This window comes from Aethina tumida, chromosome 3 (genome assembly GCF_024364675.1).
Source record: "Aethina tumida isolate Nest 87 chromosome 3, icAetTumi1.1, whole genome shotgun sequence".
NCBI lineage: Eukaryota > Metazoa > Arthropoda > Insecta > Coleoptera > Nitidulidae > Aethina > Aethina tumida.
Genome location: NC_065437.1, coordinates 30,170,533 through 30,198,309, shown reverse-complemented (window position 1 = coordinate 30,198,309; position 27,777 = coordinate 30,170,533). Strand labels below are relative to the sequence as shown.

General features: G+C 29.5%; 1 protein-coding gene across 4 annotated transcripts in view; it reads left to right on the top strand.

Annotated features, from left to right (window-relative positions):
- The window catches only part of LOC109600751 (furin-like protease 2), a 323,673-nt gene that overhangs the window by 95,977 nt on the left and 199,919 nt on the right, over nt 1-27,777 (top strand). For 3 of the 4 annotated variants that reach the window (XM_049965263.1, XM_049965262.1, XM_049965261.1), the window contains one exon: nt 22,468-22,787. In XM_049965263.1, the coding sequence (XP_049821220.1) occupies nt 22,593-22,787 (195 nt within the window). In that variant the 5' untranslated portion in view covers nt 22,468-22,592. Of the gene's footprint in view, nt 1-15,213; nt 15,768-22,467; nt 22,788-27,777 lie in introns of those variants that run through there. The other variant, XM_049965264.1, reaches the window with a different exon arrangement.

The window sequence follows — 27,777 nt, the reverse complement described above, 5'->3', positions numbered from 1 at the left end:
CGGTTGTTTTCTGAAGGGTCACGACGCTCTCCAAATAAGTATTTTATATGAGCGAGTGCCGCACGGATCATCACACAAAGAATCGAGGGAAGAAAGGCCTAATTCAATTCTATTAAAGAATCAAGACGAAAGTTTCGCGTCGACAAGTGACCAAGTTTATTGGACGTCAGTGTCAGTCTCTCGAAGCGACCGACAGCTGACCTGGAAATATACGTGCTCTAAAAGCCACGCTAGTGCTTTCTAACCTCCCGCATCCCCGCACCGCAGCCACTCGCATTCTTTTTAAAAGTATGCAGGATTTGTTGTCGTCAAATTTGTCAGATGATGTCATTTATCACTGGGAGCACTTAAAAAGTTTCTTATGTGGGGGCTAGTCTCGGTTCACGCCATTGTCTTTTTTCTTGTAAAAAAGAATCGGACTATTAAGGAGAAGTATTGTCTGTTATTCCAAAGGAACTACTAATAATAATCCAAAATTGTACAGTTTCCTTGATTCAGAAGCACTTTTCTTAATTTCTTTTAAGTGACACAGAGGGATGTAAACAACTGAGCTTTTTGTTTGTCGAATAAACTTAAAAGCACGGTTGATAAACAATAATGTGAATATATTTAATGTCTGTATTTTCCTCACCCTCTTGCCACAAACAATGAAATAATATATTATCACATCATTGTACTCCTTTGCAAGTGTTTTTATCAATACGGCGTATGCTAAATAAAAAAAGTCCACGTAACTTGTTGAAAAGAGGGAAGTTAGGCAAGAAGTTTTCCCCCCGGGCGTTATAACATTACCAGATGTGCCCCAGATCTGACAGCCGCTCCTTATTTTGTAAATGTACAAGTTTTCTTTTTCCCATTATGAAATAAACCATTCAGGAAAGTCGGTTTAAAATTAGGAAACACAAAATTATAACTATAAAATGAGTTTGGAAAATTTATTTGTTTCAAAACAGTGGCTCTTTCTCAAAATTTAATTTATAATTTTTTAACTTGTTTTCCATTTTTTATTTTGTCTTAATAATTCATGGATACATCAATACATCTGAAACTTTATTATTTCCCTGCGTTTCAGTATTTTGCCCAATTTGGTATTATGTAAGTTAATCAAAACAAAAATAGCAATTTATTTATATTCGTGGGAAAAATTAAATAGGAATTTATCATCAGAAAATCAATCAGTGTTTCGCAGATATTACGAGCAAGATAATATGTCTGAATTAAACCAAAGCCAATCTGTTGGGTCAATTGAATTAAGGCACGCAACAAACCTTCGCAAATTTGGAAAATGAATGAGTTTAGGCATGCGGTAACCTTCCGTGGATTGTTTCTATCTGATGATAGACATACAGTGTCAAATTAGATGATGAATGGCAGTGGGGAAGATGGAAATATTCCCGTAAATGATGCAGGGCAAAGGGAAACTTTCATTAAACGTTTAGAAATGTGGAGAAAAATAATATAATTTTTTAGATCTTCGGAGCATGAAAACGTAGAGGGAGTGAATAATGCGTTGGAAATGAGACGTCAAATAATAATTCTCTGAAGTAATAACAAAACAACCCTCACTGCGTTTCCATGGTAAATAATTCATAAGATTACAGCTGGGTACAGCAAATATTAGCAAAACATGACAGCTATTCAAGTAATGAGCTTCATACTTCTTACAATTATAACAAAAGATTGACGTAAAAACTTTGAAGCTGATAAAGGTATACAAATTTTGTTCATTATTTATCTTCATGCCGCTATTCTATGCCGAAGGCGTAAGAGACATTCAATTAATTTACCAAAACATAATTAAACATTTCCAAACCAACTGGGAGATAATTCTAGAAGGGATAAATTTAACAAAACCGTTCATTGTATGTATATTTTCACTTCGAAAGTAACGTCAAAATTTAATATACGTCATATATATAATCATATTATATGACTGAACATACCTTCTGTTTAAATAAAATTAAGTATTATTTAATTAAACATTTAAATTATGAATTAGCTTAAATCATAATTAGGAACTTCACAGCGGGCTTAAGTAAGATAATATGATATGCAGCTATAAAATATATGGGGTAATCTGATAATGAAGTGCCCAATGTGGAACTATAACGACGAATGTTACGAACATGATTTTATTACAATTAGGGACATATAAAAGGAATCTTCATTATTCTCCCATTTACTTTAATAACCCCATGATGCTATAATAACAAAACAGCTTTAGTTAGAGACTATAATTTCGTCGACTATTAATTGATCAATCCAAACCTACTCTTTGATGGTACTCGCATCTGATTCATTGAATTATATATATATATATATATATATATATATATATATATATATATATATATATATATATATATTAATTGAATCGTATTTTATTCTAAATCAAATTAAAACTCGAGCATTTTTCAACGAATTGTACTCCTCTTAATTGAGGAGAATTTATTTTTAATGGAAACTCATGCCAACGTTGTTTTACATATCAAGCTGAAAAGCTCGCGGCTTGCGAAAATATCCAACATCAACAAATTTCCTTTCAAAAATATAACAGCTATTCAAATATTGCGAATTTCGATAATTTGGCAAGATAATGCGTATGAATTAAACAACAGTCAATTTATTTTGGTAAAACTGTATTAATACGTTATCCATAATTCAGAAAGGGAAATATTACATCTTATACATAAAAAAGTTTCAACCTAACATTTTGGACTAAGAGAAAACAAATATGGAAGTTGAAGGTAATGAAATTAATGAACAATTTTTTGTTTATCTCTAGTCATTTGAAAAATAAATAATACATTTTTACATACATATAATTATGTTGCTGTTGCATACAGAGGTAAATATTTAAATACTTAATGAAACTATGATTATTGAACATGACAACATAGTGCAGTGCAAAATTGACTGCTACTGTGCTAAATTGACATACAGAAATCGCTTAATACACACACATCCGAGCGAAACAGACCGTAATCTAATTCCTCCATCACAAACATAGCCCGTGGCGTAAAATAATGACGCTGGGGAAGAAGCAGAAGCAGCTACCGTTTGCTGATACGCCAAGAGAGACTCGAAAGCGCAATTGGAAAGGACGGATGTGGGACTGGTAGATACCTGTGCGTTGATGAACCCGCACCGTTTGCAGATCCGGTTAATTAAAGTGGAGGTGGCGATTATTGCATGATAAGTGGGCGGCGATACAATGGAGATGCGGATAAGGGACCGAAGGGCGATGTTGCAACCCGAGTGCCGTTATGTCGCGTCGGTGTCAAGAGATGTTGTACGGTGTTTCCTGCTGTTTACCTGGAGGCTAGACAAAAAAGAAAATGTGGGAATGTTGTAAAATTCGCAGTTTACTTGGTCAATTTAACTAAAATGGCAATCTCGTTTTTTCCAAAAAAATCATGTTTCAGTTTAAATTTGTTTGAATTTATTGAAATTACTTCAATTTTAAATTTATTTCTTAAAGTAAAAAGGGATAAAATTGTAGATAATATTAATTTTTTATCACATTATTATAAAATTGTATTTATTTATTTTTTTTTTTAAATAGAAATATGAAAATTAATCAATCTCAATCAATTGAATACATAAGGTATCACTGAATTTTTAAGATATGTATAAATATTTAAAATTTTTTGAACATACATTTGTAAAATTTTAGTATTTTTGATTCTAATCGTATTATCATGATTATAAGATTAGATTGAACTACTGAACTAGGTATAATTTTGATTTGTAAAATAGAATAATTCTATAAAAATATGATTTTATTGAATACGTTAGGTAATAAACAATTTTTTTAAAATAAATATTTTTTATAGAAGTAATAGATATTATTAAAGTGATTTCTTTAAAAACTCTTTCTATATAAATTTGTTAAAATTTACTATTTGAATTTCAAATTAAAGATTTTATATAAAAAATTAAAAAATTGAAGTTATTATTATAAGATTGGATTGAATTAACTTTAAAAAACAATTAATTTTGATTTGTAAGTTGGAATAAAATAAAAGAATAATTAGAGTTCAATGCTTGAAATCAAAATTAGTCAAACTAATTCTGTAAAATACATGATTTAATTGATTCGGTTTTAAGATTTTATAAATTGGTATAAAATATCCAAAACGTTCAACTTGATTCTGTAAAGTATATTTTAATTAAATATGCAATGTAATGAAAAATGATATATATATATATATATATATATATATATATATATATATATATATATATATAAATATAAATATATATATAAATTCTCCTCAATTAAGAGGAGTACAATTCGCTGAAAAATGCTCGAGTTTTAATTTGATTTAGAATAAAATACGATTCAATTAAAATATATATATATAATTCAATGAATTAGATGCGAGTACCATCAAAGAGTAGGTTTGGATTGATCAATTAATAGTCTACGAAATTAGTCTCTAACTAAAGCTGTTTTGTTATTATAACATCATGGAGTTATTAAAGTAAATGGGAGAATAATGAAGATTCCTTTTATATGTCCCTAATTGTAATAAAATCATGTTCGTAACATTCGTCGTTATAGTTCCACATTGGGCACTTCATTATCAGATTACCCCATATATTTTATAGCTGCATATCATATTATCTTACTGAAGCCCGCTGTGATGTTCCTAATTATGATTTAAGCTAATACATAATTTAAATGTTTAATTAAATAATACTTAATTATGTTTAAACAGAAGGTATGTTCAGTCATATAATATGATTATATATATATGACGTATATTAAATTTTGACGTTACTTTCGAAGTGAAAATATTCATACAATGAACGGTTTTGTTATATATATATATATATATATATATATATATATATATTATTTCTATTTTAAGAATTATTATAAAATTAAATTGAACAAATGTTTTCGATTTGTAAAAACATAATATAATAAAATCAACGAAAAATTGTGGGCTAAAACTAATAACTTGGAAAAAATCAAAATCAACTGATTCTGTAAAATATGATTTTTAATTAAGTTAAGTAATTATAGTATTTTGAAATGCGAAAAAAAAATCGCAACACCTAGTTATATTTGATTTATTAATTTATTCATATTTTTACACAAATTTTATAGCATAAGGTTTTAACTATCACATAGGTTAATGGTCCTCAAAGGTTCAACCATCATTAAAGCACACTTACCGGCAAAAACTTAAGATGAGCAATGACCGTGTAAAACATGGTCAACGAGAAGAAAGTTAATTGGAACCGGAGAGTTTCGGAGCTTTCTAACATAGCCGAAGACCATGCGAGCCGAGTAAAGCTCTGCAGCTAATTATAACGGAGAGAACTGTTCTGCTGCGAGTATTATTCCTTCCCCGCGAGACATGTGCCCGTTGCAGGACTAATTTGCGGTCCCCTGATGAATGAGAAACTTTCGGTTGTCCTGCCAAGTCACTAATTCTCCGTTATAAAATAACATACGTATCTCGGTCACATCTGAAACGGGGTCGCGCCAATTAAGAAAGTTTACATCATCTTGTATACAATGCGGAGGCCTAATTGGCTCACAAATAAATTAAGTTATTAAGAAGATTAATAAATTTGTTTAGGGCCGCCTTCGAAATTAACCCATTTATATTTAAATTTAATATTTTTGTTGTGCGGTGCTTTGCATATCGCGAGTGGATTATTTTCTTATTCATTTTGCGCTATTTACATTAGCCAAGGGCTGTTAATTAAAGCATTTTGTACACTTTGCGAAAACCGGATTGTTCCAATATTAAATAATAGATTTTATACGCTTCGGATATTAACCACGTATTTTGAAAGCTTCAACGAAATGCGCTTTAATATATTTTAAGAATTTTTTAGTCCTTTCAGTACATCACAACTACTGTTAACTATGTGGTTAATTGCATAGTGTATTGCGGAATTAGTATATTTTGTCTCTGGCAAATTATAATTCCTAACATAGCTGCAGGATTAATATCAAACGGTTTGAGGATACCGGGAATAGCCGCTGCATCGGTTGCGTGTTACCCGTTCAATTATTGTCAGATTATCAGATGGTTCCTGTCCAGATATAGTCTCTTTACGGCAATGTAATATGTCACGGAAATGGACGGTAAAAACTGACCATAATTTCTCATGTGATTAAAGACTTGAGTGCCTTTTCGTGTTGTTATTATTTAAAATATTAAATTTTATTATACAGGGTTTAATTAAGCTAGCTCTTAGCTGTTAAGGATTACTTACAATTGATAAACATAAAATTTTCTAATACTAATTCAAGAATATATACTATATGTATATAAAGTTTACCAGTAAAAAATAATAATATGTATGATATTAATAAATTTTGTTAGACAAGGCGCTTCAAATAAATATATTTTGACTGTTACAAATATTTTCAGACCAGTTAGAGAAAAACTGACTTAGTGTCTAAGCTCAATTTTTTAAAATGTAACTTTTTACAAACTAATAACTTTTTTGAGTATTTCTTTTTTTTTTGAGCAAATGATAAAAACTAGCAGCATCTTCTTATGCAGTAAAGCACACTTTCATCAAAAATATATATTTCCTTATGTCGTATCACATTATATGAATTGGATATAAATTCGGACTTCTCAACTCAATTTTTGTAGTGTCGAAGGTATATTTTTTTTTTTATTTTGAAGGTGAAGAACTTGTTGGTTGCAAATAGTTTCTCGAAATACATCCTTGCCACTTTCATTCGGTCTCATTGCTATACTACACAGACTGATATTGTATGACTCAATTATTTTTTTATTTGCCTAGTAGACAGGAAAGGATATCCTTTATTGATTCTTTCAATTTGCCTGTCTGTAAAGGAAATTGATATTTTGTTGCTTTGTTATTGTATTTTCAAATGAGTGTGTTGTTTCATATTTGTAATTGTGAACTTTTTTTGGGAGCATCTTAAGCTTTTAGCGATGTCAGTAGTCCATGTATTTTCACTAAATTTACTAAGAGAGTAAATCAAACAAATATCTACGTTTAAAGAAATATCGTTTTTAAAATGTGTGACAAAAAAGTAAAATATGGGTATTATGTTTACTCACTGGACAAATTATCAATTAAATCGTTTCATGAAATGCCTTACAAAAAGTTTAATTATAAATTTAGTCATATTTCTTTGGCCACCACATGTGAAATTTATAAATTATAAATGTGTATAATTGAATTTAAATTTTTTGAAGTAAATCAATCAGAAATATATTATTTGAGTTACACTAAATTCTCTTTTATTGAAATATAAGAATATTGCTCGTAAATATTGTTAAATTTAGTGGCTTTAACATAGTCATCTATGGTATTAGCAGTTCCGGAGATACTTAATATTGTCGTCTATAACATGTTTTGCTTTTTTTCTATATTTTCAATTTTTCTTTCTTTTAGAACTAATAATTTTGCACCTATTATCTAGAAATTTTAAGTATTTGTCTTGAAGTAAATATTTTAAGTAGGTATCTCATATTGCATAAATTCTTAAATTTTGAATCATTAATATTATTAGTAAATTAATTTTACTTATTTATTTTGAAACTATAAAAGTGTTACAAATGCATACAAAGATATTATTCCGTAGTGAAAAATGTGCCGACCTGAACGTAGATGAATGCACGAATTTGATGTGTGTATTCTCCAGGCGGCTCAATTAAAAATTCATGTTCAAATAACTTTACTCGCGACAGCCACGGAAATTGGAAAAAAGTGAACTATCGAATGTGCACTCGTCATGCCTATGGAAAAAGATGCAAAGTTGCATTCACAGTTGTGGGTTCGGATCAAATAAATTCTTTTATCTCCAACGTGTCTCATGAAAGAACTTTATTTCAGGACTAACATAGATTGTAACCGAATAAGCATAGTTAATATTTAATTAAGCGTATAATATGTAGAAACTACAATAATTGTTTTATACTGCGTACAAATTATTTTGTGTAAATTCCTTTCTTTGTGAATATTTAATGTCAAATGTGTAATTTTTTTAAAATAATATGATCAAAAAAATATTTTTATAATTTGCTACAAATTGTCTACTAAAATAGATAAATAAATTAGTAACTCCTTTAATACTATTTTAAAAATGAATGTTCGAATTCAATAAATTTATTTGCTTTAATCGTAACATATATCATTTATATTAAACGATAATCGCTTCTGTCTGTCAATAATTATTGATTCAAATCACTATGCTATGCTTTTATTTAGATTTTTATTAATTCTCATAAATTTGTATGTTTATTTGTGATTTATTAGGAAAATATGTATTATTTTTTTGTTACGATTTTCATCACTATTTTATTCTTTTTGTTATATGTATTATAATTACCAAAATACATTGGCTGTTAACCATCATAACGAAAGTCTTTCACTTTCTTATTACAGTTAGATCATTTATATTCACTCACGATAAATGGGTACTCTGCAGGCAACTAATAAATTATACCATTTTATGCCATGCTGAATTCTTTATGTATGTTATGATAAAGGAAAGTTAATAAAAACTGGTGACAAATTCATATAAGACGAAAACCTGTTTGTTAATGTCCGATTAATATATTCTAATAACAGCAACCATGTTGCAATTACATACTTATATTGTAATGAAAATTTAATATTTTCTAGTGAGAAAAAAAATTGGCAAACTAATTTATTATTTATTGCTAACTGAACAGAACAATTATCAAATTGGTTAGACATTTGGTTGACAAAAGAAGATTAAATTCAACGGTGCACTTCCGTTTATTTTGCCATTTGCAGCACCGCAATACGTCGTCAAATTCATTTTGTCCGCGAATCCGTTCCGTGAGCTTAATTAGAATGAACTTTCTATTCCATTTGATTAGCCGGCCCCCCCGTGAAGGCATATCAGATACTTCACTTAGTGGAAGTATTCAAGAAGTGTATATAACTTTCCTCATTTTCCTAATTTCCTCCGAGTTGACATCTTTGAAGGGCGCCCCGTCGGATCGCCCCGGGGCGGCGAAAGTCTCGCGCCGAATGGGGTATTAAATTCCAGACAATATTAAATAATTAAATCTGAAATCGTGGAGTCGCAGCAGTTTAACGTTAATGCGGATATAACTTTTAATGTCGCTAATAAGGGTTTAATGATAGTTCCTTACTGTCACGTGCATTTTCACTGTTAAAACTATTATTATATGTATCTATACGCAATATTATTTAATATATTAAAACTTTAATAATTAATTATGCACTTACGTGCCACAACCTCAATACTACTCGCTGTTAATCACTCCATGAAATAAACTATTTTCACTTTCTATATTAAAAAATCCTTTCGGATCATAAAAATATTTATTGTGTCAATATAATTAACAACATACCTATAAGATAAACGTTTTGTTTACAATTAGGGATTAAATACTCTTTTTCTTATATTTTTTGACTAAAAAAGACTAATAAACGATATGACTTTTGTTTAAACGAAAAGATCAGACAATGTATATTTAATATTTGTTGTGTTTTTCAGCAAGAACTGCAACTTCTCTTGGAAAATTTTACTGTTACAACTCATGTCAGTTAATATTAATATTATAGGAGCTACATAATATATATAATGATTCACATTTTGGTAAATGTATTTATGATTTATTGGTTTGTCAAAAGCAGGCGTGGCAAACATTAATTATAAATTTAAATTAATTTTCCCCAATGCTTAAGTATTGAAAGGAAGTGATTAAGAAGCTGTCGTTTACGCATTCCTTTATTAAATATGAGGCTAAAAAATGCTACCGGAGCTCGAACAATCACTTTACGAATCCCTTTAATTAATGGTTATTCAATTGGAAATTGGAGGAATCCTTTAAAATGAAAAAAATCAGTGAAACCACCGTGGATTGGAATGTATTAGGGAAATTTGGATGTGTTGAAAATTATTTTTTTATTCAGTCTTGAATTTTCAATGATTCACTTTCTGTTAATCAATTTTTGATTTTGGGGTAAATATATTTTATATAATTACTAGTTGCTTGAATTTTTGGTTTTGTAACATTAACGAAAGAGCAATTTTCTCCATGTTTGTGGGCGGATATGAAACTTTTGAACATAATGAAATGCGATTAGTTGTCATGTTTGTAGCGTAAATCCGTCGAGTCTATGCATTCATTATCAGCAAATAGATAAATAATTCCAGGACTTAGAGCAAAACCGCATCTATCTCTAGCTAGGCTCCAGCTCAAATTGTAGAGCCAACCTATTTCGTCCCCTTTTGTGCGGTCGTGCTTTTGTAAGGCTTATGAACAATGTATTAATAAATAAGTCTAATTAAAATTATTCCTGCTGCTATTCAGCGGTATATATCGATATAATCAGTTTGGGGAAATTAACAACGGAAAGTAAATGAGCATAATTTTCCTTTTATAAACTTTATGAAGGCTTAGGGCGCTGGCTTTTACTAAAATATACATTTATGTATTTACTTTTGTTGCGCTTAATTACATGTGGACATGCATATGTAATGGCTATGCAAATTATATGCAATCAAATTACATATCGAATTAATGTTTGTATAATACATACGTACATCTTTACAGGACCTTATTTGTGTCTATCTGACAGGGTTTTTTATGCAACATGTATATGTTGTTTGTATCTTAAGATTACTATTCAAATAATGTAAATGTTTGGTGCCATTAAGGCTATTGTATTATTAAACTATAGTACAATACAAATATGTATGTTTTGAAGAAAACTTTTTGGGTCATAGTGATACGTTGTAACTTTATCAAAATCGATGGTTTAGAAGTTACTGTTATTTGCTTGCGTGACTGTTTTGTTAGTAAAATATTTACTTACATCCAAATTTTCTAGGAATTTACAATAATAATTTACATTGATCATGTAGAAGTATTTTACTAAATAATACTTTTGGTTACACTTCTATGTATATAACCAAGAGATGCTTCTAAAAAAGCTATTCGAAGTTTGTCATTAAAAATCGATGTTCCCACAAAAAAATAGGTATGACAGGTTAATATTTGCATAACAGAAGGCAGTTTTAGTATCTCGTTTACTCCCAAATTGTTGGTTGTACTTATTATTGTTATCAGAGGGCGGAGAATTTTTACGACGACGTTAGTGTATATTGCATTTTTACGTTATATTATTATATTATATATAGTAGGCTTTCAGATTAATTTTCTGATAACTTGTTAATATTTTAAAACACAGATGCACATAAAAAATAACTCAAAATTTAGTTAGTGAATCTTTCCAATCATATATTAAAAATTATTCGAAATTTACCTATATTTTTTTAGAAACTTTGCCAAAATTGAATCTGACAAATTTGGAATGGAACATCCCTACATGTAATATAACAAACAATACGACTAAATTATTGTGACTATTTTATTTAGTAAACGATAAGCGATAACATCAATCGATTCAATTTCACGCAAATTCGGTTTGAGTACACAACAAACAGTAAATATTTTGGTCAGCAACAGAACGGGCCCAAAGTTATAAAAGGTATGTCGCATCGAATTAAACTATAGCGAGATGAACTACAGTTCGGCTAAATGGGAAATTTGCGTCATTCGTATTTGGGGAGCCGTTAATCACAAGTATCTCAGTTAGTTAACAAGATTTCTAAGTTATGTTTGTGTTATTGTTCGTATCCTGGTCGGAGAAACCAATCTTGTGAGGCCAGTCCCTTCTAATTATGACTGAAATGTGTCAGTTTAAATTAGAGACAAACCTCGGGCGTATTCTGCGTTAATCTTTAGAGATACCATCTAAATGTGTTACGAATCCTGATGTTGAACTGAAGGTATGCCCTCTCTCAAGAACTTCAATACTTTATATTTGTTTTGTTTTGTTGCTTCTAGTAAATGTAGAAGGAGACTTGCATCATGTGTTAAATGCTTTTTAAGAAATATTTACTTTTAATTCTTAATGAATTAATTTAAAAATTTCTGGAGTAACGAAATACACAAACAATTAAAACGTTATTTACATTATATATTTTTATTAAAGAATCAATTTCGTTGAATAAAATTATTTAATATTAATAAAGAAATAAACAAAAATTCTGGTAAATCAATTAATTTAAGTTTTTTTTTTCTTTAGACTGGCTCTTACGAATATTTCTAGACCAGATAAAGAAGATTTAACGTAATGATCCGAAGTTCATTTTTTTTTAAACGTTGATTGCAGTAAACTGCATAATTATCCAATTTGGAATACCCCGTATTCTGTCATAATGTTAAATAAAATGTAAAAAAATGACTGATATTAAAATTAACGTAGTACAAGATGTTACAATTTGTAATAGTTTAGTGATAATTCACAAAAATATCTTATCAAATTGTTGTTGATGCTAATTAAAAGTAGATTAGTTCTATGAAATGGTATTTTTATATTCTACTAAAATGTTTTACGGGTCAAATAATAGATAAACATAATTAGTAAACATTGCATTTATTTAGTTTTGTGAATTATAAACAAAAATACCGGAATAAATTTGAGTAAACAAGTATGTTGAGATATACCGTATATTACAATGTAAACCAATTTTTGCGAGAATTTTTCCAGTTTTGTGAATTCTGTATTTCATAAAATTTATATTGTTCTCTAAATTAATTAAAGGTATTATTTTAATCTCTTATAATTTTAATATTTTATATAATAAAATTTAAGGGAATATTTGGAAATATAATATTAAAAGGTTTATGAATAAATGGTATCCTAAAATATATAACATACACATTTTTAAATTTTGTCATTTATTAAAAACCTTTCAATTTTTAAAATATTTTATTTTAATATTATATAAAATGTGCATTTCTTTAAAAAAACCAGCTTAGCATTGTTTTAAAACAATTTGTTATTTTGTATTTTATTTGTATATTTTTATTTTATTTATTTTGTTTTATATTAAAATCCTAATTAGATGCAGGGTATCTGTTAATTGCTGCGACTACACTGTGAGTTATACAGTGTCTGTCTAAAAACTAATCGAGTGACTGGTGCTATAAATTTCCTCAGGTGAATGGCATCCAGAATTTAAACTAAACAGGTAAACAATCATTTAATCACTCATGAAAATTCCATTCTTTTAGTGTTTATACCTTTATCATAATTCCGTTTTTCCCAACTTTTGTCACTTCGTCATCGAAAACCATGAATTCTAATTCGAAAAAATACCCTAGGGTCAAATGATTACTGGTCAGTAATATTTGTGGATTTTGGACTTATTGTTGAAAAGAATTACCCGTTGTAGGCTGAAATATCAGGAGTTTTTGGCCAAATGGGGCTTTATTGTGTTACAATATCCGCCATATTCACCAGATTTAGCACCAGCAGATTTCCGGCTATTCTGAACCAAAATTGGTCATGAAAAAGGAGCATTACGAGTCTATATATGAGGCCCAAAGTACGGTGACACGGTGACTTCCAACGTTGTTTTGAATCGTTTTAGAGACGATACTAACTTAAATGACAAAGGAGTGTACTTCGAATAAAATTAAATATAAATTACCATTTGTTTACCTGCCCGGTTATCTGAGATCAGCCACCTTAGTTTTGAGACAGACCGTGTATACTTGTTAAATCAAATTTCTGGTTTATTCTTGTGAATTGTACGTAAAAAGTTTATACATAAAATTTAATAGATTTGTTGTATGTAAACAGATTTTATATGTTTTGTTTTCACGTATTTGCACTCTCTTGAGACTAACAAAAAATTCTTTTTATTTATGCTCAAACAATTGTGTTTTTGGGTAGAATGAATAATTCAGTAAAATTTACAATTTTATTAGAAGTTTGGTTTTATTTTTAAATTTTTAATTAATTTCCTTTTAAATAGTTAGTACTGGTTTTATATAACTTTAATATATTATTGTGTATGACCATAATTTTATTATTGATTAAAATTATGGACATTCGATGAAAGAAATAATTGTTTTCACTGTTATGTATATTTATTAACACTAACGAAGCTTTTTTCTTTTTTATTTAATATTCATCTACAAAATTCTTGCTCTTCTTGCCTTGTTTTTCTTTCTCAAATGATAAATTCTATAAGTTTTATAACATTTATAACAATAACTAAAATATTTCTTGATATTAGAATATATTCGTTTCTACGCTTCTATTAACATAATTTAGTACGTGATTTAAATTTTCGTACGTTCTTCGTGATGCTAGTTATTCTTTCTTTGTAGTATCCACATTTCATATCTTATTGCTATTTTTAAAATTAATAAATGTAGGTCAATTAATTTCACCTAATTAATCATTATGATAAAAACAATTAATTAGCAGAATAATATGATTTTCAAAAATTGTAGCAAATTTGGTATTTTGTGTTTGTTATAAAACTACTAAAAAAATATAAAAAGTTCGCAGCTTTTGATAAATTTTTTGTGAATTTTATTTTCTCTCAAAAATAAAAAACAACCGTGCGCAACTGAAGTATGAATAAAATTAATTTTTTATCAACTTTAAGGGGGTGTCAACAAATAGAGAATAAATGTATAAAATCTGTTTACTTGTGAATTAGAATATCTCTTGAATTTTGTCATTAAATTTCATGTACAAACTTTTTATGTAGTTTTTCGAATGATCTAGGTTCAAGTCATAAAAAATTTGATACATTTTCAGTTTTTTTAGTATAATGGATAAAGTTGATTATCTATCCTAAATATGATTTACCAGGTATTTAGCTCATCAGAAACACAACAAATCACTTTCGGAAAGTCTCGTTTAGTGGATGAAAAAGATTCATTGATATGTCCCTGTCGTAGCAGACATTCTGTATAACTATACTGTTTGTTATAATACATATGCAAATAAATAATAATTAAATATAAAAATTTCCCTAAGCCCACAGAAACATACAAATTGCTTTTCGAAAGTGAGGGAACCTGGTGACCCACATATTGGCACAGACGCACGTCCCGAATGTTAATTGACGGTCCCAGACATTCCGCACATACCATGTTGCAGGAATATCGTGTCCTTTCCCATCTTTACCTTGTCCGAACAGTAAATGAGTGGCCCATTATCATTTCGCGCGCGGCGCAACCGTTCCTGCGAATGGGTGTATGTATGTGTGTCTGTGTGTGTTCGCCCGCCGAGATCGCATCCATCGCGCATTCGTGCACTGTTCACTTGCAGAGCAGGCGTGATTGTCTTTTCTTCGCCGTCCGTGCGTTCCTGCGGCGTTCATTCGCGTCCGTGACGTTGCGAGAGTCGGCCACGATCCGTTTCCGCAATCCCGGCACCGTCGACAGTTACGACGACGTTCCGCTCGCGACGTCGATGAGTCACCGGTGAGAATCACCCTCCCGTATAAAAGAAAAGCGGTCGGCCCCGCACCGAAAAATGGGTGCCGTTGAACGGCGGTCCGCCTAATTGTTCCCCATTTGCACGATTGTGTGCGTCATCCATAAACGCAGAATCCCGCATTTCGGTGTTTGCATGTCACAGTCTAAATGTGACGTTGTTTGGTAAACTTTTCATGCTCTCGGCTCGGCCATCCTAATTACGTAGGAAAGTTCAAGCTCACAGACACACTTGCCGGCGTGCCGTAAGGAGATATTCTCGCTAAGGCACACGCAGCCAGCATAGATAATACACACACACGTCTTGTGTTTTTGTGCCGGTCCTTTGGTGCGGTGCAAAATTTCCTGTTAATATTGTGCGTGAGTGTTGCCGTGTACAGGAGGGATTAAAACATGCAACCCCGCTTTGACTACGTATGGGCATTAAATTGAATAATTAAAGTAGGTTCGAGGTCTATTCCATTTATTTGCATGCTTCCATGTCTTTCATCCAGATTAGGGCAATTTCGTGTTATGGTAAACTTTAAGAATTCCAGGTGTCACCTGCTTTATTTGTTGTGAGACATTTTAATAATATGAAATAATTAATGGTGTTTTTATTTTAATTTATTTTAAACTTCTTATTATTTTTATAATGTTATTATTTATAATAACTATCTTTTTTACCAGACTAAAACTTGTAAAATAATGTATGCAGAAATAATTATAAATATTTGTTGAAAGAAATCATTTTATAAATAAAATAGTTAATAGACGCCATTTATTCTTTAGCTTGAATACTTTAGTTTAAAGTCTGTTCCATTTATTTGCATGCTTCCGTGTTTTTACCCAGTTTAGGACATTTTCGTGTCATGGTAAACTTCTAAGTGTCACTTGCTTTATTTGTTGTGTTGTTGTGAGACATTTTAATAATATGAAATATTATTAAGAATTTTTATATTTTTATAATTTTCTGATTATCCATGAAATAACCAGGTTACAAATTCTAAAATATTTTATGGAGAAAAAGAAATATACATTAATTAATAAATATTTATTGAAAGATTTTATTAATAAAATAATTAATGTACGTCATTTTTCCTTTAGCTTTAATGTTTAAATTTGTTTTGAAAGGTGTATCATTTATTTTCATGCTTCATGCTTTATTTTATTATTAATATTTTTATTATTTATAAATCGTGATGATAATATTTAACTATAAAATAACCAGATTACAAATTATAAAATGTTAAGAGAAATACATTAATTAATAAATAGATATCCGTTGAAAGAAAATATTTTATCAATAAAATAGATGTCATGTAATATTTATTCTTTAACTTGAATAATTTACCTACTTTATTTGTTGGGAAACATTTCAATGGTAGAAAATATAAATGCTCCTCATTTTTGAATGATTGCTAGAATTTTTATTATTTATAAAATGTGCTGATTATTTATTTTTGCTATAAAATAATCAGATCACAAATTGTAAAATAATATTAAGAAGAGAAATAGAATAATTATTAGATATTCAAAAGAAAATATTTTATCGATAAAGTATATAACATGTCGTTTATTCTTTCATATTAAACTTGGTTCGAAGTCTATAACATATATTTGTAACCTTTCGTGTGCTTTACTCAGATTAGGACGTTGTTGTAAAATATTCTAATAATATAAAATATTATTGATAGTACTTTTAGGTTGATTGATTAGTTTGATTTTTAATATTTTCAAAATGACTTGATTTTCTCTTTTACTAAAAAATAATCACATTATAAATTGTAAAATAATATTTATTAATAAAAAATATCTTTTCAATCAAATAAATAACTTTAAACTTGAATAATTAAACTAGATTTGAAGTCTGTATCTGCTATTTGTATAATTCCGTGTCTTTTATAATGGTTTAGGACAATTTCGTGTTATAATAAATTTTGAAAATTTTAGATGTTAACTACATTATTTGTTATGAGATATTTTAATGATATCAATTATTGATACTATTTTTATATTGATAAATTATTAATATATTTTATATTTTTAAAATATCCAAGTCATCTTTTTTATCATATAAATTGTAACATAATGTTAAGAAGGAAAATACAATAATTAATAAATATTTATTGAAAAAAAAAATATATTTTAACAATAAAATAGCATATGTGGTTAATTCTTAGAGTGGATAAATGAACTAGGTTCATGGTCTATAACATTTGTATGCTTTCATGTCTTTTATACAAATTAGGGCAATTTTGTGTTACGGCAAACTTTAAGAATTCTAGATGTCACCTGCTTTACTTGTGAGATATTTCAATAATACAAATTATCAATGCTTTGTTTATTGGAATTTTTAATATTTAGAAATTGTGATGATTGTTTCTTTACTATAATATAATGAGATTACAAATTGTGAAATAATATAATAAGGATTTAAATACATTTCTTAATAAATATTTATTGAAAGAAAAGAAATAACAAAAAAATAGCTAACATCTATTGCTTATTTTATTTTTTGAATACTTCAATACCGAATAAAAAATATCTGTAAAACTTTAAAAGCCTCAGGGAAATTTATTTACATATCTATTTAGATTCCGACTATTGATAAAAAGAAAAATCGGTACATATATGTTAAAGAATCGTAAAAAAATGTTTATTTAACATTGCTTCTAAATTACTCATTAAACTATTTTAATTTGGGTTCAAGACATTAAAAATAAACAGTTTTTAACCTTTAAATGTTAAATTTGTTTGTGATTTCCAAGCATGTGGTATAGCTTAATGCTTAATTTTTGTTTAAAGTATTTTTGTATATGATCTAAGCTCCAATCCTGTAAAAACTCATGGGAATAATGCAACATCAAAGTAAATTTATAATATCTATCATTTTTGTTATTTATTAAAAATCAATTTTGTTCTTCTATTTATTTTGTTTTGTTAATCGCTTCCGTGGTCAAATTGTGCTAAATAACTTGAAACTTAAATATTTTCTATAAAGGAATCCTTGAAATCAATTTTAATTTAACTTAATTTAAAAAAAGGTGTATATAGTATAAAATCGCCACTTTCACCGGCATGTGGTCATTTGTATTTTAATCGCGTCACATTTTATCGGTCAGTCAGTGTACGATGGCAGTTTGTGAAATAAACATATTTTTCTGCGATGCAGTTTTGTTCCACAGTTAATTATCAGTGTTGGCTATAATGGGCTATAATGAACGATTATTGATGATAATTGTACGACTGCAATATTTTTATTTGTGTTTGCAATTTGTATTGTTAAATAAAATAACCTCCATATGATAACTATAGATTCTTTTGTATTATTATGATTTTGCATTTAGTTTATTTATATTAGAAGAAAGTGTGTCATTATTTATTTTATTTAAATGTTTGGATTATAAATAAGGATTATGAATGAAATATGTTATTGAGCCAAATGACGAATATCTAGTTTTTTTTAATATATGTAGATCACACTCCGTATATGTTTGTGAAAATATTTAACCTTTGGTAATATTACATATTTAAAACAGTGAATTTTTGTTTAAACCGTACCTAATTTAATCGTGTATATTTGGAAATTAATTTTAATTAGATTATATATAGATATGTTTACGTAAGATCAGGTACATAATAACAATGTTGAAATGACCATCGTATTAATCATATTTAAATCAAATTCCTATGTTTCTTCCGACAAATAGATTGTAATAATTACAAAACCAGTAAGTAATGCCATGTAATCTTAGCTTTCCACTAGTTTCTATTTGCCACGAGTTTTATTATGTTAGTATTAGCATCATTGCTATTCAGTTCGTTTAACAGTTATATGTTTAGTATACTGAAACAGGACAGTAGAATTCAGTTTAAAAACGTTGTGATTAATTACGAACAACACTGCAGAATTGAAAAGGCCAACAAGTTATTTATATTATAGGCCCTTTTGTTGAAGTATGTAGCGAGAATAATATTTGGACTGTATTCAAAAATAATGTACACACCACAGTCGCGGTTCAAAACACACAAACACAAATATGAAACTAACAAGCTAAAGTAATTATCTATCGTGAAATATACATTGCAGTGCAACGCGAGAATATGTATGTATTTGGACTAGGTTTGACTAATCACAAATTGTGCGTGCATGTGAAAAGCTGTACAAATATTTAACACGTACCAAACCTGCCCCCGGAATTCGTGATATTCACCCTCGCGATACAATCCCCCACACAAATAATTATATGGGACTGAGCACAGCACCAATATCGTTTCCCCTCTATTACCGCGCCGTTTCTTTTACTGCACAAACCTTTTTATTTTTTGAAATAATACAATTTGTATTTGGGATTCTCGTTATTGAGATTTTTTTGATGGGGGAAACATTATTGGTGATATCATAATACACGGAATAAAAAGTAAATATTTTTGATATACTTTCCGGCCTGTCGAAATGCCCGGTATATTGTTACTTATGTATTGTTATGCATATTGAATTAATTTGTTAAATAATGCTTTGGGATATTTTAGCTTATTATAATTAAGTAATGGCTATTTAGAGCAGAATTAAGCCAGTACACGGAATCACGCAAGAGTACTTTGCGTTTATGGCTATTATATTTTTTAATTACACACCTTGAAGACATTTGATTACGAAAAGCATTTGTAGTGCTTTCATGTTTAACGTTGTTACAATAATGTAATTTTTTGAGAAATGTACAAATTAATTAGATCTGTTCATATTTTCGGCAAGTTTTGAAATGTTTCGTTTAAAGTCAAATTTTCTTTAGGATATTTCAATAGCTTTTAAGTTGAATTAATGGTTAAATTAATTTTCTTGTTGGTAAAAATTTGTATTGGTTTGGATGGAGAAAATTTATATTAATATTAATTTTATAACAAAGTAATAAAATAGTTCTTTAATAATTTCCAGCTAATTTATGTTTGCAAAATAAATATTTTATTTACCAACCTGCTTTTAAATGTTTCATTAAAACACATATTTTCCTTGGAATTTGATAATACAATAGTTTTTAAATTGACTCATTGAAATAATGATTTAGCTAATTTTCTTGTTTGTAAAAGTGTGGATTGATTTGATTGGTGGTAATTTTTAAGTCACAAATAAGTTGTATCAATATTTATTTTATAAGAAATCAATTTAATACGTTGAAAGACTTTTAATTTTTTGCTCTTTGATGTTTAAAAAATAAATGTTTTATATGCCAACTATAAAATTAATTACTGTAAAATATTTTCTGATTGATAATCGATAAAATATTTTGATTTTATTCATGGTAGCATTCAACATTTAATATTTCATCCAAAAACAATTCCCCGAACACAATGGCCATTGTAAGGACATGTCTATGGGAATAGATAAAAATTGGAATAAGAAAGTCGAAATGATGTTTGAATGGAATTGGCGGAGTTGCCTATATGCCACCATGGTATTATTCTAACTTAAAATGACCTCAGTGATGCAGCGATGAAAAGTATGCCGGGAAAATTGGAAATGTGTGAACAAAGGATCGAGGCTGTTTAAAAACTGAAATGAATTTCTAACAAATAATAACTTGGAAATTTTTACATATCACAAGCAATAAGCTCATCGTGAGCATCTTATTAATGCAGTAATATTTTTAAATTAATTTCAATTACTAATTTAGAAACGTTTTATTTTGTTAAACCATAAAAGTGGATGAATGAGTAACTTTTCCATAAATCATTCTAAACCGGAAAAAAATTTGTTTCTCTTTAGCAATACGTAGAAAGCAAGGTGATATAATAATAATTTGATTACATTTTCAAGGCTGTACAAGTACCGTGTCCCCAATAATCATTAGTAAATTATGATTTCTTATATCCGTATTTTTTATAATTATATAATTTATTTTATAAAATCATGGTTGCAAAGATAACAACTGAAATAATTAATCACAAGTTTTAGAACAATTTATAACATATTACATTTAATTTATTTAGTTTTATTTCTCAAAAATTGTTTGAATTAAAAATGACAAGCTTTGGCCTTCTATTAAGTTATTAACCTTGAATTTATTATTGAATTATTTAATCAACTCTCAGAATTGGAATTGAATAATGCAATATTATCACTTGAAAAATGCAACAATTGTATTAAATTTGACATCATTATTTCTAGTTTGATCTGCTAACTTAATGGTTCCAATAAAGAAATTTCAATATATTTTCCACTTGTGTTCTGTTAACACTCAACTAAACACTTGACTTTAGTAGAATGTTTAATTTCATGTAGCCGCTTCATAAAAATCGAATTTTTTGATAATAATTGTTCCTTTATTAGTATTTTATTTGTTCCCTTAAGGTTTCATGTTCAATTTTATGCTGCTTAGCTTTCAGTCTACTTTTTAATCCTGCCACTAAAATTACTACCCCCGGACAGTAGTCACTTGGCATGCACAATGCGTATCTGCATCAGAAATTCGTTTCCCAACATTCTTATCAAGCCGTTGCCTTCAATTACTGCCACTAGGTAATTTGTGCACATATTCACAGGCACGCTCATTGTTTTACGTAATTACAGGATCCTAAACGATTACATAACTACTCCGAGGACGACCATCCGTCTTGTTTCAGGGTCGTCGGGAACGTGTACAATAATCCCATCATCATCTTGAAACTCGATTCCACATCCCATCAGCTGATACGCCCGCTGAATTCGATCAATTTTCATGACGATACACGGGGAAAATTTGATTTGTGACCATACTTTATTTATTGCAGGCAACATAAGCTCAAACCCACTTTATTAACTTGTAATAGTTCCATTTTTGCATCGTCTCTTTATTATCGTGCTGCATAAAACTAAACTGAAAGCATCTGATTAACACACAAGCTTGATTCTACTTTGTTAACTTGTAATTGATTTATTTGTGCATCGTCTGTTTTTTATCACACCGCATAAAATTAAAAGTGATAGCATCTGATTAATTGGAAATAAAAAGAGTTGATGATAAGATTAACGCGACGATTATGCAAATATTCTAGGAAATCTTTGACGCAACATCCTGACCACAAAAAAACCTGATAAAAGTGCATCTGATATTTGCAAATCAATAAAAGTAATTTCTTTTGTTTTGATTGAACGTTGCATAACTGCATGTTTTGGTTTCAGGGTCGCTTGGAAACGTGCCATTGTCTACAATCTATCCTATGATCATCTCGAAGTGAGTCGCATCCCATAACCACTCTAAAACGGTCCACTGTTACGACAACCCGAATTCGTTAAATACGGAAACAATGATCCGCACAACTGTGAAATTGTTGCGTTGCGGCGTCCTAGTGACGTTGGTGATGCTGGCGTCGACAACGAGCGGCGCCCAACAAAATCGGCCCAAACCCATCTACTCCAACGAGTTCGCCGTTCATATTCCCGACGGTGATCAGGCGGCCGACGAAATAGCTGCCAAGCATGGCTTCTTCAATCGTGGACAGGTAAGTCCAGATATACGAGTAACGTTGACTCACCTATGTTGTGTTTAAATTGAGGTTAGGGTACTATCAGCTGCGCCTGTAAGCTAGATGATTTTTAATATAATAAATTCTTTTGTTTAAAATACACTTCGAGTCTTATGAAATGTATATTTCAAATTTTGAACGTATTCATTATAATTTGTTATGATTTAATGTTGTATTTTTGAGAAAATTTAATGAGCGTTGTGAAAAAGAGAAAGCATATTTTTTCAAAAAGTTTGTGTTTTATCCTAGTAGTTTTCTAGTTGTTGATCAGATTGGTCACTATATTTTACTTTTTTTATTTGTCGAAAACTTTCAATATTTTTGATGTTACAATAGTCCTTTTGAAGAATGGTAGATAATAAGTAGCAAAATGTTCAGTGTTTCACATAATGTTATAAGTAGAACTTGAAATTGGTTCAAGGAGACTGTTAGACGTTGCTGGAAGGAGCAGTAACCTATTACCTGTAAGAGTTAAGCAAATTCTCATAGAAACTAAATAGTGTAATTGTAGGGTTCAGTCCAGATTTTCTCTACATCACTTAGGTGGTCACATTTTGGTTTGGCTAGGACATGGGGAACGATATACCGTGCCGTGCGTGGAGGTGGCTTTGTTACGGTCTGGGGTCGTATCATTCTAAGGTCGCGTACATAACTAATCATTCTGATTAACGAGACAATGGTTGTCCAAATATATTACAATAGAGTTATTCAACATAGTATTGTCCCATTTCCCTAAGGACTCGGTCCAGAATTTATTTTTAAGGGCCGTAATGTTCTACCTGTGCAGGCAAACTAGATAAATGAACCTCTTTGAAACAATTATATTATTCGGAATGAATAGCAGTTCTTACTATTTTCAAGGAATGTAATTCGATAAAGCATGAAGGGATCTTCAAAAGCTGCTTCATGTGAGGAACCTCTTACGTTTGAAGAGCTTACGTTAAATGAAAAATGAGAAACTAGGTCCCAAGGGTTCATTTGCTCATTAATTAAAAAAATCCCCAGGAAGGTGGAGGGTGTTCTTCAAGGTCAAGAGGGATCTACAAAATACTGGTACATCCTATAAGAGTCATTATTGAATCTAGAGTAGTTGTTAAATTTTAACTATCCACTTCAAAAGACACGAAGTTCATTAAAACGATTAAACTGCCATGCTCAAATTTATTTAGATATACTTAAAAACGCATTGGATTGATGTCTAACTTCACAAACGAAAGAAGATTTTATATACTCGCGTTGAAAAGAGTCAGTTTACAATAAATTTTCGATTGCATTTATTTCCTGAATTGGAAAATGTTAGGCCAATATATAAGTCGATATAGCAAAATCAGAAGAAAATTTATAACATCCATATATATGAGAGGGGAAATCACGCAATATGATTACTTTGTCCAACAACACGAAACACGCACATGTAAAATGCGGACAGTGATATTAGAATTTTAGAAATAAATCAAATGAAAAGCTATTCACGACCTACTGTTTTATTGTATATATACATACATATATATATATATATATATATATATATATATATATATATATATATATATATATTATTTATTTATTTATTTTTATATTTGTGCAACAATTCAAAGTCTCATATTTAAACTTCCCCTTAAACTGTGACAAATATTTGTTTTTCCCTTAAATTACAATACCGTTAGTTAGTTGTTTGTTCATCAGCTTGACGAACAAAACGAAACGGTACGATTACGCCATTTCACCATGCACTTATCATCTATTATCACAACGAATATAATTGCATTTCGTCTGCGAAACTGCAGTGCAACACAACAAAGGACAACGTTCGCTGATGTTCCGTTTGTGTGTCACAAGATCGCGGGCTCTGTTGTCTGTGCAGACGCGTCAGCGGCAGTTTTCTTTTCAAAGAGAGCGGAATAATGCAGACACCTTACTCGCATTACTTTCCGCATCGATATTCCCGCTTAGAAGATACAACAAACCATCCGCGGGCGACATTAAACGTCTCTCCCATTAACATCGATCTTTTCGAAGTTACGCGGTTTACTGCCGGCGTAATCGGCTTATTAACGTTGTGTGTTATACGACCTACATGCGATCGACTTGAATTGTACTGATTTGGTCGTGACATAATCCACATAGATTTATCTTATCAATATCTACCATTTACATATTGGGTTCAGCCAATAAATTAACCGGGTTCTGTCACCAGCAAATAATTCTATTTTTTTTTTTTCAATTCAGGTGAACACTTATAATTATTAATTACATTGAACTATCCAAAGAGTGAAGACTATTTCAAATACTACTAAAATATTTAGAGGCAGTTTGATATTTTTTAGTTTTAAAACAGTCTAACACCTTGGGCACCAGAAAATTTTAATTTACTTTCTAATATGCTAATTAAAATTCATTTAAAACATATGATAATGTACCTTCAGAATATTTACCATATTTTGTATTATAATCTTCCATTTGTACACTATCTCTTTCAAAACATAGATGACTGGTGCTATACATTGCGCCATCCAGAATATGAAATCAGATCTAAAGAGATATTTAATCAATAAGGAAATTTTCATCTTTCTAGTGTTTATACTTTTTCCCAAATCAATTTTTGTCATTTCGTTATCAAACGATCAGTAACATATATTTGAGGGTTCTGGACCAATTACTGAAAATAATTACCAGTGTTAGGTCTGAATATCAGGAGCAGAGATCATGAGGCCATGACAACGCGTCAGCTCACAGGTGCAGACTAGTGAAGGACTCTTTGTTGTGTTACAACATACACCATATTCGTCAGATTTAGCACCAGCAGACTTTTAGCTGTTACCTAAACTAAAATTGGTCATGAAAGGGCAGCATTCCAAAGTACGGTGACACAGATCCTAGAAAAGGTGCCAAAGAATGACTTCCAACTTTGTATTGAATCGTTTTGCAAACGATGACGAAGGAGTAGACATGAAATAATATTAAATAAAAATTTCGATTTGTTCATCCGTTTCGCTGAGATCAGTTACCTAATTTTTTAGACAGACGACATTGGAAAACATAAAATGATATAACTTCAAATTAGCTGAATAGAAGATATCACTTTCTAAAAAAATAATTTATTTTTTTATTACTTTATAAAATTTTTCGAAAATTTCAAATGTTCATAAAAAACAAAGATATTGATAAAAAGTGGATCTTAATTACTTAATTAATTACTAGATATATATGAAAAAACAAACTTATAAATAATATACTGAAGTAAAAATATTAAAATATGTAAGATATAACTAAAAAAATTATTTCTTTGGAGTTTATCTACATTTGTTGAACCAAACTGGAATTATCAAATTTGCATTAAAAATCGGTCGTTAGTCTCTAAACAATTTGGAACATCGAAATTTTTGGTTCTATTCTATTTTGGTTTATATGGCATAAATTTTAGCCCAAACGTTAAATTTTGATTAGTATAACAATTTTTTTTTAAATAAAATTTTGTGATTTTTATATTTTAAAATACATGTTCCTTTAATTTTAGTCAATTTAAATTTGACACATTAACTTTCAATTTTAATCCGTTAAATTGTTCTATTTTTAATATACTTTCTAATATTATTTAATATATATTTTCTTGATTGTATCATGTTTGAAGTTTATTACTATAAATTTTAATAAGATTTATATTTTGAAGTATTTAGGATATTTTAAATTTTAAGCTTGAATTACTATATTTCAATTTTAACAAATGTTTCACTAAACCTTCGAGTAATTTTAAGAATAAGTGTATTTATTAACTTAATTATATTTATATAAAATACAAAAATTAATTTTGTTTTTAATTTAAATGCTTCTTTAATTAAATAAATCATGCTTGGAATTTAATGTGACAAAAGTTAATTTAAGTTAATCTATGTATAAGTATATTAATTAATTCATTTAAATATATTTTCTTTATATTTAATAATATTATAAAATATTAGTTAAAAATGTTGATTTTAGTAATTCAATTACAAATAAAACATGTACAACATCGCTTTGCTTTATTAAACACCAGATTAAATAAAGTACAAGAAAAAATATTGCGATATGAACAAGTTGTAAAATAATCGTCTGTCAATGGAACACAAAAATCTCAATATGAAAGTGTCTGATCCGGTAAAAACCGCATTACATTACCGTCATGATTTTATCGATTCGATGGCTTTGCGGTCAACAATATCAACAAATTTCATGAGCCCGCTCCGCATGGTGTTATTAATATTCGCCAATTTGTTTGTGCTAATTTGCAATCTATTTTTCCTGTTGCAGAATTTGTTACTAAATACATTTCCGGTTGTAATGAATTAATCAAGTGGACTGAAAAATGCCCAGTTCGTTATAATATTTTATTTTTATTTTATGGAAATGTTAATTTTCTGGGTGTAAAGTTATAGGTAAATGAACGTTTTATATTTGTATTTACCGGTCACAATTAGTTGACCCCGCCATTCGAATACTTAGTAGTTTTCACACAGTTTTTGCCCGTTTTCCCCGTTCGGTTCGTGCCCAGTGTAATCTCGGTTGTCCGTCATGTGCAGCCGAATGTAACGATGCCCATCGTCTATTCGTTACGGCGTTGCAGTCTCTTCACCCCCGTCGGTGTACCGATCGAGGTAAGAGAACAAATGAGGCCGATAAAAAACGGGAGAGAGATAAATCGGGGCCGCGCCGATGGACCGAACGTACCATATCTCATTGGGATGAAATTAATTCTTGAGTTGCGATTTACTCGCAGTAAAAGGTGCCTTTTATTTTCAGCGGAGGCGACCGGCTCACTTACTTATTGTTCTTGCACGGCGGTTACGCTGCCTTAATTTATTAGAGCGGCATTAATTGTCGACAGTTTTACTTTTCATTAGAAATTGGACCGCAGCAAGAAAGTGGTTTGCTTACTTCGAATAAATCTTAAAAAATCAATTAACATGTATAAACAAGGGTTTATTGTTTG